General features: G+C 35.5%; 1 protein-coding gene across 1 annotated transcript; it reads right to left on the bottom strand.

Annotated features, from left to right (window-relative positions):
• Window positions 1-7,382: 7,382 nt before the first annotated feature.
• On the bottom strand, window positions 7,383-8,924 carry LOC116174162. Its single transcript, XM_031491981.1, has 4 exons — window positions 8,742-8,924; window positions 8,632-8,691; window positions 7,628-7,717; window positions 7,383-7,576 (listed from the first exon to the last, which is right to left on the bottom strand). Exons 1-4 carry the CDS (start codon window positions 8,828-8,830, stop codon window positions 7,507-7,509), a joined length of 309 nt encoding a protein of 102 aa, XP_031347841.1. The 5' UTR covers window positions 8,831-8,924; the 3' UTR covers window positions 7,383-7,506.
• Window positions 8,925-15,506: the final 6,582 nt, after the last annotated feature.

Here is a 15,506-nt window from a genome sequence, read left to right as displayed (position 1 = left end):
AAATGCGCTAAAAAGTTGATGATGATTTCTCAGAATCGAAACGTTGTAATGAAAATCTCTCGACGGCGTCTTGTAGAACTCAAAAGTGACAATGAGAAAGTTTTTTGTATCTGTTCAAATAGCATCAGAACAAAATCGGCAAATTTCAGTTTTTCCGGCATATCTTGGAAAGTAATTGGGTGTTGTGGGATTTCCTTACAGCATGGTAATCACTCTTTAATTGCACTTCTTTTCTCTAATTTGACAATCCTCATGAAAGTTACAAACACAAAGTTCCGACAAAAAAAAAATTATCAAAGTCCTCGTGTGAGATCGAAGGGACTTCAGCGCATTTTTGTGTGGCAGATCAGTGTTTTATTAGCCAATATTGACTCCACCATCAATAAGATCTTGCCGAAAGCTACCACGTTCACTTTGTCGGTACCATTTTCTCACTTACCGTGCACTCGCAATTCGCGTTTGAAGTTTTGACTCCACCATCAGTAAAATCCTTTGGGGGTTACCATATTCCCTTTGTCGACACCCACTTCTGATCACCCGCAACAATTCGGATTTGAAGTTTCGACTCCACCATCAGTAAGATCTCGTCGGGGGTTACCACATTCCCTTTGTCGATACACAGTTCCGACGTCCCGTTCATTCGTAATTCACATTTTGGTAGATTTCGCTAAAATCCCGGCATAAAATCGTATTCAACTTTTGGGTACTTCACATAGCTCGACCTTCTATTAGTGACACGAGAAAGAGAGACCGCGATTCGCGCTGTAAGAAACTTTTGGGCGCCCAAAGTCGACTACCCCTCGAAGCGCGCCGCGCAAAAGGTGGTTTATTTCGCTCCTAGGAAAAAAAACAAAATTCCGCCACGCAGGAGTTGTGCGCGTTGACAAGATCTTCCCGACGACACCAATTTGAAAACAATCGGAGAAAAACTGTAGAAGAAGATAGATAAAAACTGAAAAATCTCCAGGTTAGTATAATACGCTCGGGGATGGCGTCCAGATGTCGTCGACTCCAAATATTGTAGCCCCATCCCTAACGTTCTTAATTACACGGCCCCGATAGTTACATATACACTCCTTGTCTTTTTACAAGCGTTTTTCTACGGGCGCGCATTTACTGCCAGCCAGCCAGCCAGCCGACCAGCCAGCCAGCCAGCCAAAGTGAGATTAAAAGCTACTTTTTAAAAAAAATTTTTTGCAAAAATGCGCTAAAAACATATCAGGCCAATCTAAAATATTTGGCGAAAGCCACGTTTCCGTAAATCCCACAATGTCGTAATCATTTTCCACAACATGTTTTTTTAAATCTACAAATTGAATAGTTAATGATGGTATATTCAAACGTGATCGCACGTGATCTCCGGATGAAATGCGAGATAAAGCATAATAGTGAGAAATAGAATAAAACATCAAGTGCACACCCAAGCAGCTATCTAGTGATCTTACACAATCATAGACTCAAGAGGTACATTCCTAACGATCTCGTGTCTAGGTTTTAAGATTTACCTATGTGCCTTCGTAGAGTATCTGCGTGTACAAGTGATTGTGTCGTCTCAATATTCAAATAGTTAGTCTCATGTCCTCATTTATTAAAAAAAGGTTGACAACGGGAAACTTCTGACATGTCTTCTGTTCTTAAACAAACCATTTTTTCATCGTAATTGTCACAGATTGCAAATACGTGGGATATCAAAAAAGTCACGAGAAAGTTACAAGAAAACCAAATTTTGTCAATTTCAAAGGCACCTTTCTTTCAGGTGCGATTTCTCGTCATTTGAAGGTTAATTATGAAGGTAACATCTCTACACAAAGGACCGTGCCGAGTTTGTACTGCATGAAAAATCCGAGGGAAACATCTTTTCAAAATGACATTCTCTAGGTGGTACTGTACATTTTTATTTGTATACAATCAAGTGCTGAACGTATTCTTTGTGAGAAATTTTTTTTTTACTAGAATTCATAATAAGGATTTTAAATCGGAAAAATGTTAAGTGATCCTCTTTTTTATCTCGTCAATATAATCAAATTTAATGGTCATTTTGTTATTTATTACCTGCAAGCAGACCACTCGAAGTTCCAATTTTGATTTTCAGGAAATATGGGATAGGCAAGTGTTCAGTAACATTATCGTCGAGAGCTAGCCGTGGATACATTAATTTTTTTAGAGAAAAGATTTTAATTTACAGTATATAAGATCAGATCATTAATGCAAACCTCGTTGCAGGTGATGTCAGTTGAAGAATATTCGGAGAAAGAGAAAATAAAAAGGAGCGAGTAATGAGTTTTTAATTCATCCTCTAAAATGGTTGACGTTTCGTTCGTTAAGACGTTGAAGTGTTAAAATGTTGTTTTTTTATGGAGATCTGCACTACACAAATTTATTAGGTGAAATGAAGAAATCAAGGAGAGTTTTCCTTTATTTACTTACCATAAATGTCAAAAATTGAAATTGTACAAAAACTGATGCAAATTATTGATTTAAATACGATTAAAAACGTCCGTAGTGTTTTAATTTTACTTTAATGTAAGTTGAGCTAACAGATCAGCATTGTGGTTTAGTTTCATAAGTGAGGTTAGAAAATTGTTAAATAAATGTAATGTTCAAAATTTCTAAGAGGTGTTGTCATTGGATCTAAAATTGTTTATATGGTATAATTTGTGTGGTATATCAGGGGAAAAGTTAAAAATGTATAAGGGAATAGAAAGGTAAGAAAACTATTTTTTCTATTTCGGTGTCACAATGATGATTTTGTACAACTGTTTTCGGCCGAAAACAGTTGTACAAAGACAGTGATTATAGTCGTTTTTTTTTGTAACTCATCTCTTAAGTTGGCAGTTACTAGTTAGTACAAGTAAGTACTTCGTTGGGTACTTCCATGTTTGAACTTCAAAATGTCAGTCTTACTACGCTGCCAACCTAAAACTTAACGGCATAAAAAGTGTTCCCAACATAAAACATGTTAGTTCTATAGTTTCTGAGAATGATTTTTTTAAATTAAATTAAAGCATCGAAATAGAAAAAATAGTATGAAAAACGCGTGTTACAATGCTTTATTGTAATACTTGTCTTTCAATATACTATTTAAGTTCTTTTTCGATTTTTGTTGATAAATCAGGGATATACGGTAATTTAATATAAGTATTTGTTAGATTCAATGTTGGTTCTTATAGTGAAATCATTGTTGAATTAGGTAGAACACTGACAACTAGACGTAAATGACTGAGACTTCAAATCATCGCATATGAAGAATCATGGGCAATGAATTCCCGTGGGTTGATCAAAACTACACTGTAAAAAGAGATGGCGACGTACGAGGACGCGTCGGATGCTCTGCCGTCAAGTATTTGTGTAGTTTGTAATAAAAATACAGCCAAAAAACGTGTTAAGTGTGTGAATTGTGCTAACCATTTTCATGACAGTTGTGCTTCTCGGTACAAACACGGTGTAATTACATTTATAGACAATGAGAACGTAACTTGTTGTGAGGCAGTGCCAAATAACCTTGCCACGCAAAACGACTCTATTTTCAATGCGAACAGTAAAGCTAGTGAAGTTGACTATCTGACATCTATTATCAGAGACAAGAATATGTTAATCCAGGTGTTGTCTGACAAAATCAAGTTACTTGAGGAAAAATTTAATAAAACTAGTCCATCTGAGAATGTCGTTCGAAAGAAGGCAATAAACAAAACAGATAAAGTAGTACCTGTGGTGCCATCTAACGGTCCCAACACTCAAAACCCAAAACCCGCCATTCCGTTTGCCAATAGCAATCCAACGAGTAGTAACGAGGTCGAAAAGACAGCCATCACTCAAGAGATTCAATGGTCCACGGTTGTAAAACGCAAAACTAAAAAACCCATGATAATAGGTAGCGCCACGAGTTCTAACAGCCATTCCCTAAAGGTAGTCCCTAAGAAGCTGTTTGTCCATGCCACACGTTTTGATCCGAGCACCACGTGTAAGGATATCACAGACTTTCTATCCGCACGACTACCGGAGGCCCATTGCGAAACCCTGAAGTCGAAGCATCCTGAACATTATTCTTCCTTCGCTATAAACGAAAATAATCTCGAAAAGGCTATGTGTGCCGAAACCTGGCCAGAGGGCATACTTGTGACGCGTTTTTTTCCGAAAAAGAAAACAACCGAAAATACGGGCTAACGGACGTAAACTCATTCAGTGTACTGCATCTTAACGTGCAGTCAATATAACCAATAAAATAAACATTCTCGATTTGTTTTTAAGTAAATGTGTACCAACCATCTTATGTATATGCGAACACTGGCTTTCTAGTAGCAATGTGGAACTTTTCTGCTTGAGTGACTACAAAATTACCAGCTACTTCTGTAGAGACGATCACATTCATGGGGGATCTGCGATATTTGTACATAAGTCGAAAACCCACAAATGTAAACCACTACGTCACATTGAAAAGCTATCTATCGAGTGCTGTTTTGAATGCTCTGCTATCGAAATGGATAACATTTGCATCATAAATATTTATAGGCCACCTGACGGCCGGTTCGATTTGTTTGTAAACAATTTAAGCACCTTACTTACAAAGACTATAAAATGTTACAAACATGTTCTCTTAACAGGTGACCTAAATATTAGGCACGATAATGTACGACAGTATAACATTCTTTGTGACGTTTTTTCGTCGTTCCGCTTGATGTCTATAATAAATAGTCCAACTAGGATAACGAACTATGGCGTAAAATCAACATCATCTACAATCGATTATGTCGTTACCAACGCCCTAAATTACAACTGTGAAAACTTTGATCCTGGGATCTCAGACCACCACGCACAGCTTATTACTGTGCCTACAAACATGTCGGAAACCTTTAAAGATCAGCCACCTCGGTCTTATGAGTACAGGATGGTGAACCAGCAGAATATCTATAACTTCGAAAAATTCTGGTGCGGAAACGCATTTGATATGATCACCGATGATATTGACCTTGACTTCACCAACTTCTTACACTTACTTTTAAATGCTATAAATTTTGCTTTCCCACGTAAAACAAGGTTTATTGCATCCCGCTCTTCGTTACGTTTTTCTGACCAACTACGGGCGAAATTGAAGAATCTAAAAGGGCTGAATAGACTGAGGAAAGCGTTCCCTGTTGCATTTGATCCGCAGTATAGAAGATTGAAAATCGAAGTAAACCAACAAGTTAAAAACGAAAAACGCCAATTTTACCATAACTTGATTTCGCACTCTAAAAACAAGTCTAAGACGCTATGGAACCTAATAAAAAACAAACCGCAAACCGTTGAACCATTTCGCTTAATTGATGGAGAAGAGACAATATCTGATCTACCAACGTTATGTAACATTTTTGCCACACACTTCACCAGACCTACGTCGATATTAAACACCTCACTACGCACCACTACAAAAATAAGGATTGCTCCTAGCTTATTCATCGCTCCTGTCCTTGATATGGATATTAAGAACGTTCTGGAACGCCTTGCTAACAAGGCCACGGGCCATCATGACATCACTACAAATATCCTCAAAGCATGCTCCAGGATAATTTCAGGTCCCCTGGCGGATTTGTTTAACGCTTCCCTGCTTCAAGGAAAATTCCCTGAAATACTTAAAATAGCTACCGTTGTTCCAGTGCACAAAAAAGGTGACTGCTCTAATGTACAAAATTATAGACCCATATCTACTCTGAGTATTTTCTCTAAAGTATTTGAAAAAATAGTTAGTGCAAAGATATGGTCCTTTTTAACTACGCACAACGTCATAACAGCATGTCAACATGGTTTCCGGCCGGGCCACTCCACAGAAACAGCAAACTTTGATTTTGTGCAACATTTATTTCGGGAGTTGGACAAAAACAACATTATAGTGACCCTTCAATTTGACCTGTCAAGTGCATTTGATAGTGTACATAAAGACATCGTGTGTGATAAACTTGAAAAATATGGTATTAGAGGTCCAATCAATGCGTGGATACTCTCGTATTTGACAAACAGAACCCTCAGAGTCAAAGTAGATGGTACTCTTTCCGACATCTTTAAACTGGATACTGGCACGCCCCAAGGGAGCGTATTAGGACCCCTAATTTTTCTGCTTTTTATAAATGATTTACCGGAATATGTCACACGGGGTAAACTTTTTATGTATGCCAACGATACAACGGTGGTAGTGAGTGGTGCTTCAATCCAAGATGTGCGCGGTGACGTCAACAAAGTGCTACTTCAATTCGACTCGTGATGCAACAAAAACAGATTAACGATAAACTACAATAAGTCAGTTTTTATTGAGATTCACTCCAGATATAAATCTAAAAACGAATTTAACTTTACTATAAAAAACCACGTGATCCCTAGTGTATCTACGACCAGGTTCTTAGGCATCCACGTCGACGGCGCACTATCTTGGACCAACCAGGTGGATGACATATGCGGGAAGATCAACAAAGCCTACTATTTAAGAGTACGTTCTCTACATACGGCTAGGGAAGCGCTCCGCGGTCGGGTGGAGAGGATCGCAGTCGGAGGCGGGCATTAGCATATCCCTACTGCAGTATTTTCTGACCGATTTGAAAGGAACGTATTTGAACTTATTCGTAAGGTACGCGTACTTTCAAATTTGCACTGCTATACCATACCGGATAGTGCCTTGCGCGACGCAGTATACAATTTATAATTAAGAATCCATTACACGATAATATATTTCGGTACTTCATCGTTTTTGTCAATGTTTTCTTTCCCTTTTTCTTTCTTTTTTCTTCATTTTGTGACATGTCCTAATACAATATTATATTGTCAACAGGAAACAATAAAAGTTATGAGTTATGAGTACTGAAAAAGGGATTTAATTAAATTCAAAAACCCTTTTGAAATTACTCACAGTATAGCCTGTACAAAGCTTTCACCACTTACTTATATAGACGCATTCTACAATGCCTCTAAACAATTCAAAAAATTATTACCTATCGTTATACTTCGGAAGCAGTGTTGGGCATGTCCTGTTAACGCATTACAAAAAAAAAATGGAACCATATCGTATATTGTAAAAATCAGATTTATAGATATTTTTTGGAAATTTTAACCGAAGATTCTTCTAGTAAAGGCAAACATATCGCATATTGTAAACATTAGGTGTGTGCATGCGCACTGCGCAGACTACTCAAAGGCTAAGTTTCTTATTTATAAGAATATTAAATGCCTCAACTTATTTTCCTTTGTACGCATAAATAAGGGAATCTTTCGGGAATTTTCAAATTAGCTTTAAGCAACACAAAAATACCTTATGTTAAAAATATTTATTTATTATGTACAATGGTTTAATTCTTATAGTCATAAGGTACACGACTCATTCACAGCAGTATAAGGAAAAAAAATGGAATATTTTTATATACAGCGTGTTTCAAAATGAATAGAGGGGTTTTAACATGTTATAATATTTAATACATCAAACTTACAGCCACAATTGTCAAATGTTCAAATGAAAGAGAAACTCAAACAGTTTTACATAATAGCCTACAAGTGTTCAATGTGAGCACCATTCGTCACTTGGCATACGTCAAGACGGTCATCATTGTTCTCTACCCTAAAACGGTATAAAGATAAACACATAAAAAATCGATATGGAAAATATTACGTTTTCCTTTTTTCTATCTCTGGGGATTCAGGTGAAGATTCGGTAATATTGGCAATGATTTCTACATTTGGCAGAATACTTTCCTTTTCCCTATAACATTATAAAGATACTAAAAATCAAAGAAAAAAACATATGTTGAAAAATAGATAAAAAAGTAGATTCTAGTCAAACTACCCACTTCTAGGTTATCAAACACATCGTGTCGATGAGTAGGAACTAAAAATGGATGATTTATTATGTTGATGGGCAGCATTTAATTAAATATCGCTGTCCTCAAACTATTTAAGGTCGTAGCTGTACTAAAAAATGCGCTTTTTTCCAGAACTATGTGCGTGCGCAAGTAAAAAAGTTTAGTTTTTAATCTAACACTACGGCCATATTTTGAATAACTATTTTACCGTAACGACGTTTTTACAGTGTTATGGCTCTAATTTTTATAATAACTGATTCTGTTTTTTATGATAGATCCCTAATTACAGTATGTCTCAAGTTACGTGACTTTTTGGACATGTGTTTGACACAAAAAATTAAAGAAATAGAGAGACATAAAAAAATTTATTTATAAGAAAAATTCTTTATAACTCGACACAGCTTTTTATTTGCTAATTAATTGCTCCTTTTCGATTTTTCATTATTTTCAAAAATAAATCCAAAATATTGCTAAAACTGAATGAATTTTGACGGACGGACGGGTGGATAAAACGCTCACAATTTAAAAGTTACCGGAAAACGTATAAACCACACTAAGGAAAGATTGACTTCCATTACTTTAGCAATTAATTCATAACTTTTGTTCCTATTGACACCACATTTCAGCGCAATCGGCCGCATATAAAAAAAGTTGTTGTGCACACGGACGGACAACAATACAAAAATATAAAGGACCACTGAATAGGTAAGGTATGATTTAGAAAAAGATATTTGAAATACCTTTCTAATAGTAACAAAGGTGACGCACAGACAATTCGAAATCTCGTATGTATTATCTATGGAAATATACTTACGTAGTTCTAGATGTTGGCAAAATATTTTTGGTCGAACAAGGAAGCCCACCAGCACGAGCCCTAGAACAAATTATTTTACTACATGCTGGTAGCTATAAAAAATAACTTACGCATTGTATTTATAGATATTATTGGATTTCTTCCTGCGAATAGATAACCGCAACCTTGTCTTCGCTCCTCTTCTGTAGTTAGCTTCCATGTGTAATTCCACTAAAAGTTATCCACCCGATAAGAAACAAACTGTTGACACAATAACACTCCTGTTTTTCCGCGTAAAAATTCGCTCAGTATATATCATATCATATATCTAATGCTCTGTATATATTCCGACGCTCACAATTCACAAAAGGTGATAAAAATTATATTTTTAAAAGCACCATACAGTAAAGGCTACAGCACAACTGACTCCGGTCCTGAATACTCACACTAAACATTAAGTCGCGCCTCTTTAATAAAGAATATGTAGCTTCGCCAGATGTTATACGAGTCGAGTAGCGTTGTAGAGGTGTGGGACTTAGTATAAAATTTTGAGTAAATTGGATTCTATCCTTTGATGTTAGGTACCGATGTAAAGATAAAGGACCCATCTATGCCTCTCTTGTAACAGATTTTTTATATAATACTCGAATTTTGCATAAATAATTGTAGAAATGCATGATATTTTCAGTATTTTCAGGTGCCGTAATTATTAACATTTAAAAAATATCAAAAATCTGTTACAAGAGAGGCGTAGAAGAAAGGTTATAGAATCCAACGTAACTTTCACGATGTTGCTAACTAACGCCGTTTTCGAAAAAATCGCTAAGAGCTGAACGGAAAATGCGTAAGTTATTTAATACGCGTAGCGGGCTCTTAATACTAAATTTGAAAAATTCATTTGGTCAAAATGCTCTCATAAGCGTGTATTACGCGCTCGTGTTTTCTGCAATTAAATATAACATTGCGATTTGGGGAGGTAGTGTCCACCGTGAACGTGTGTTTGTTTTGCAGAAAAGAGTGATTAGACTTATTTTTAATTTAAAACCAACTCATACTTGCCGATATGTATTTCGGGATTACAAGATAATGACACTTTACTCTATTTATGTATATAATTGTGTCTCATATATACATAAGCATAAACAAAGTTTCATAACTGGCAGCGAGGTCCACTCATATACGATACACGCTGCAAGCACAAGCTGAGATTGGACCAAGCACAAGCTGAGATTGGACAAACCACGTCATTCGTTTTACAAGACATCCCCGGAGTACCAGTCTATAGCATTTTACAACGCCCTTCCGGATCAAATGAAAAGCGGCCTAAACCTTGGCCAATTTCAAAACAGAATTAAGGCATTCTTGTTGGATAGAGTCATCTACTATGAGCGTGAATTTGTTACGGCTATGTGTTCGTTTTCTTTGTAATTACTTGTGTGTCTGTGTCTGTTATATTTATATATCTACTATTTTTTTATTATTTATTGACGTGTAAATAATTGTTATTGCAATTCTACTTACTAATAAATTTATGATTTATGTAAAAAGTGTAACTTTTTGTAAAAATTTGAAGAAACACCAAAGCAGCAATTCACTCTCAGGACAATTATGATTAGTAATTAAACACGAAAATTGATCAATCCAGACATACTAAGCTAAATATAGAATCGCTTTATCCTTTCATCAATCTACATCGCAGATTTATTACATCTTAATATTATACAGAATCGCTTACTTATACGTAATTTACTCTACCCTGAAATACCGCTCTCGAATGTAATTAGCATATGGGGTAAACATCCCACCCAAAATATATTACACTCGACGTGAAAAAATGATCCTTAATAAGGATAAGGATTAGTGAAACGATCGAACGTAATTAATCCTAGATAAATCTTGACAATAACCTACAAGGCTCGATATAAATTGAAGACGAAAACGGAAATTTAAGCCGAGAAAATCCGGAAGTAGGTCAACTCGAAACATGCAAGCCTTCCTTTGTTTACTAAATCACATCGCAACTTACGCTCATAAATGCAAATAAATCAATCTACACGAATTATCGCCGTTTTACATGTGTTTATACAGCTGTCACTAACGGCCGATTTAATTGCACTAAACGAAAAGTACCTACTTAAATTCGGCTAGGTCCATTCTAAATGCGAGAGATTAACGAGAAAAAAACTATAAATCGAGTCCGTGTTGTCGTAATTCTAGAATAGTAAAAGTAGCCTTGAATTTATTAATAACGAAAACCGGTGAGCTTCCGCCAGTTTTATTTACGAATAACGATCCCCAAAAATACTCCCAGAAATTTATTTATTCGCACAATTTTGGTACAGCAATATTGTTTCATTTGCCAAAATGCGTGAAAAATCCCTCACCATTTCGCTTCACTTTGACTGAAATTTAATTTCTTAGTCTTACTCCCGTGTAAATTGGGTTTCAACAAGTGGATCCGGAGAAGACAATGAATTGGTATCTAAGAATGTAGTGTAGTGCTAATAGTAAACGTTTCACATGCGTGCAACAACTCAAACGCCATTAATAAATAATAAAGTTCTTAATCGATAACTTCCCTAAAATGATTACCGTGACCATAATGTCATAATACTTACGTCGTGCGTTTTGCTTCTTCCCCAATAAAATTAGTAAATGTAATATCTATAATCAGAAAGGCTCGTCTCCAAACGTCCACTTATCACCACATCTTTATCTTTCTTAAATAGGATGTCAAATTTAAAGTGTATTTTAATAACTGATATAATCTCTACGTAGTGTCAAAATGATTTATTTGGAAAGCATGCCCATCAAGGGCTCATACTCTACTTGGAGGGCCATTATTGGTGTCCGAGATACCTTGTTATACAAAAGCCATGGCTATAATGAACCTTTTATCTAAACTTCCGATCTAGGGGCAAGCAAAGTGTCCAGTATCCGACCTTCCTCACTCAGGAAACTCGTGGTTTCAAAATTACAAATTTAAATATATTAGTCCATGGGCCAGTCGACATGACGGTATAATTTGGGGGTACCAATTTTCCTTTTTACAGTGGTTATACAGGTTTATTAGGATGCCAAAAAATCATGATTGCCATCTCAAACCGGTAGCTAATAGAAATGGCGGTCAATCAAACATGACGGATGTAGAGTTTTATAAAGTAAACTATATCTCTGGAATTATTGATCCAATTTCATTAATCTTTTTTTTTAATGAAAGCTATGTGCTATAAATATTGTCATTAGTACTTTTTCGATAAAATCAACTGTTAATAAGTAATTTAAAAAAATGTTTTTTTTAATTGTTTCCCGAATGTTCTTTACTGCCTGTATTAATACACAATGAATGGTAAAATTATGCGCATATTATGCAGAATATTAGTGAAAAATATGCAAACAGTTTTGATATATATATGCACACGTATACAAAATTATATATGTTACATAATTTCTAATAAAAAAGGAATTACGATAAACACTAGCAATAAGATGTTTCTCTAAGTTTCCTGCACGAAATGATTGTCTGCTGTCGCTAAGAATTAATTTATAAGCACTAAGCAGAGAAACTATACTCTACATCAACTAAAATAATAGGTGCATTAGAAAAGGACAAACTATTGGGAGCAATTTCCAAACCTTCCACAATATCACCCATCATCACCGTAGAGAAAGAGAAAGATAAAATAGTTTGGAAATGATGAAATTAAACATCAATTAAATCAATAAATCTTCCTTTCGGCTTTTTTCATTATCGCGTCCGTTATAAAAATCCAAAAAAATGTATTAAAAATTGAAATTAAAATCGATTAAATCTAACAAAAATTTAAATACATCTTAAAATATGCAATTCTATCATGTAAATGCAAAGGATATCAAAATATGCAAGATACGCAAAAATAAATTCGGTTTAATAGATATTGCAAACCGAAGATACACCAAATCTCATAAGACAACCAAAAGTAAACGATTATTCACAGCTTTAGCTGATCAAACAATTGAATTAAAATTAAAATAATTACTAAATACAAAAATCATTGTAGTTACGTCTATAGTTGTAATTACAGATGTAAAATTGGCTCTTTAATGGTGAAAAACTTCCTTTACTGGGAAAACCTTAAAGAAAGGCTTCAGATAAGCGACGCCTGTTCGATAAACACAGCACTTCCACTAACTTCCTCGTAAAACGTGACACACGTTTCCGCTTAACGGTAAACAAGAACTTTACAACTGACAAGACTGACTGACTGGCATAACGTCAGCAAAGAGCTTGTTAATATTGATGGAAAGGTGTATACTGTGCCGATAATTTGACATAAGTAGATTATATAAAACAAAAAATACATTGGAAAATTGTACGTCAAAATCAAAGAGATGCTATTCCAGAAGCAGCAAAAAGATGAAAGATAACCCTAAGTTTGGCTTCCATATCACATCACGTAGAATTACCAAGCTGGCTCTTTACAACTACCATTACGTAATGCTAATAACTTAAAGTGTACAAGCGCATGCAGACTGCCAACTTGTGGATACGTCACTGAAGAAAAGGAAGAAGGAGCAGATTTTAATGTATATGAAACTTTTGAAAGTAACGATGGGGTTCATTTAGTTTTCATTAAATGTTAAGAGTCAAAAAAATTCAGTTCGTTTACTTCATGCATTAGTTACTAACTGTTGCTTTTGTTGCTGCATATTGTAAACCCGCCCATTTTTAAACCAGTTTTTGTACCTGGATATTAGGAGGCGCTACGCGCGTCGGACCTCATACAGACGACAATTAAACGTTAAAGCAACAAGTTCGTGTTTCATTATTGTTCACATGTGAGATTACAGTTCAAGTTTCCTATCTCATTAACAGCTTTTATCGGAAATGTAGTTATGACAATATTGTAGCACACACAAAAGCTTTCATTTAAGAAAATGATGAAGTCGGACCAATAGTTCTAAAGATAGGTATAGTTAATTTTATAAAACTCAACATCCGCCATCTTGGATTGGCCGCCATTTCTATTAGCTACCACTTTGAGATGGCAATTATCGTTTTTTTTACCTCCTAATGCATGTGTCTAACCGTGGTAAAAAGGAAAATTGGTACCCCCAAATTATACCATTTCCTTAAATTTAGCCAGTTGGCCCATAGACTATATAAGGCTTTTGGTCAATATAAAAATTGAACAATAATTTGCCAAAGGGATCAACTCCTAATCAAATAAATAATATATAACTATCGAAATAGGCTTCCAGGAGAAATAACGGAACTACTATAATTCTTAAATGACTATCAAGAAATATTTAGTTACAATTTGGCCGTATTTTGCACAAACGTTATCTCACGGAATATTGAGTATTGACGAAAATAAAAAGCCACGGTCTCACTGAGCTCAGAAGCCATAAAATCTGCAATCAGATACAAACACAAAAAAAGAAAGATCGTAACTAACACTCAACAACAACAAAATAATTCAAATGACAATGACAACAGCAAAAGCAAAATTTGGACTTCCAAACGAGTTATCTATACCTACCGGTGTTTCTCACGTACACCCGTTGCCTTTCTAGAAGAGGTCTTCTACGCGCCCACATTTGCTGCCAGCCAGCCAGCCAAAGTGAAATTAAAAGCTACTTTTTGCAAATAAATTTGCAAAAATGCTGAGCAACAAATTATATTTATATTGGGTGATTTCAAGTGGATTGACCCAGAAGCATCTGTAGTTCAAATGTCAAAAAATCGCTATAAATAAGAAAGTTGACATGCGAAAATTAATCGTCGAGATTTTTCTTGGCTCAGGTGTCAGAGCTATAAGCCACCAAATTAAAAAAGAACGAAGAAAGTGGTCATAAAAGCGCCATCCAATATAGGTTGGAAAGTGCGCTAAAAAAGAAGCCCAACGGCCTAAATGCTTGTAAAAAAAGGACAACATTTTTGTTTTGGGTCAATTCGAATATAGCTTTATCCATATAATACGCAATGCCAGCAGATCGTTTGCTATGTTTGTTTACACATTTATTTTTTTACGTCTCAATAATACTCGATAACGAGGCATTTGCGGACCAATGTTTATAGGACCTTTTTTACTTGAATTCACCTAAGGAAAACGTAGTAAAATTGTGTCACTTTTCTCGCGAGACACTCTGTGAAGTGTCCATTCACCAAATGCGTGTTCATTGAAGCGAGCACTACTACATGAAAGGAAACTTCACAGAAATATCACACCAGCCAACAAATCCCTTAAAAATGTATGAGGAAGATCGTTAAAGTAAAAATGGCAGTGTTAAGTTGTGCAAGTCAACAACCGTAGCTCTCTAGTTTTTCTACAGGAAAACCAAAAAAAGGAAAATCGATCAATATTATTGAAGTACAGACAGATACTTTGCGTGACCTCTAGTGGCAGAATGAAACTACGAAGTGAAATCTATACCAATCATTTAATATACCTAATTTATGATTTTTTTAAATATTTTTATTATCAACGTTTCCATTTAGTGTATAACTTATTTTCTCAAAAAAACAACATTTAGAATTTGTACCACCAAGGGTACCGCAGAGCATAAAGATAAGAACTTAGAACTTAAAACAGTTTGTAGCGCAGTTTTTTAATAATTAAAAAATGTGCAATTGTTTGCATTTTGTCCGTCCGTCCGTCCGGACCCATTTCCGCCGTTTTGAACTACTTCTAGTGGAATTGTGTGCAATAGGTAGCCTATACCTTGAAGGTGTGCCAGGCGCTGTCTTGGGGTGGGGGAATAAATTATTTCCTGAGGTGCTATTTTTTGATAGTAAAACGTGCATAACCTTTACATACGACAACCAATTGATCTCAGATTTTGCATACGCATGCTTTTAGTGCCAAGTAAAACTTTTGTAAATTGGGGGGATCACACGTTGTACCCTTCATGGT

Source organism: Photinus pyralis, unplaced genomic scaffold, assembly GCF_008802855.1.
Source record: "Photinus pyralis isolate 1611_PpyrPB1 unplaced genomic scaffold, Ppyr1.3 Ppyr1.4_LG6, whole genome shotgun sequence".
Taxonomy (NCBI): domain Eukaryota; kingdom Metazoa; phylum Arthropoda; class Insecta; order Coleoptera; family Lampyridae; genus Photinus; species Photinus pyralis.
This window is presented reverse-complemented; position numbering and strand designations above follow the sequence as displayed.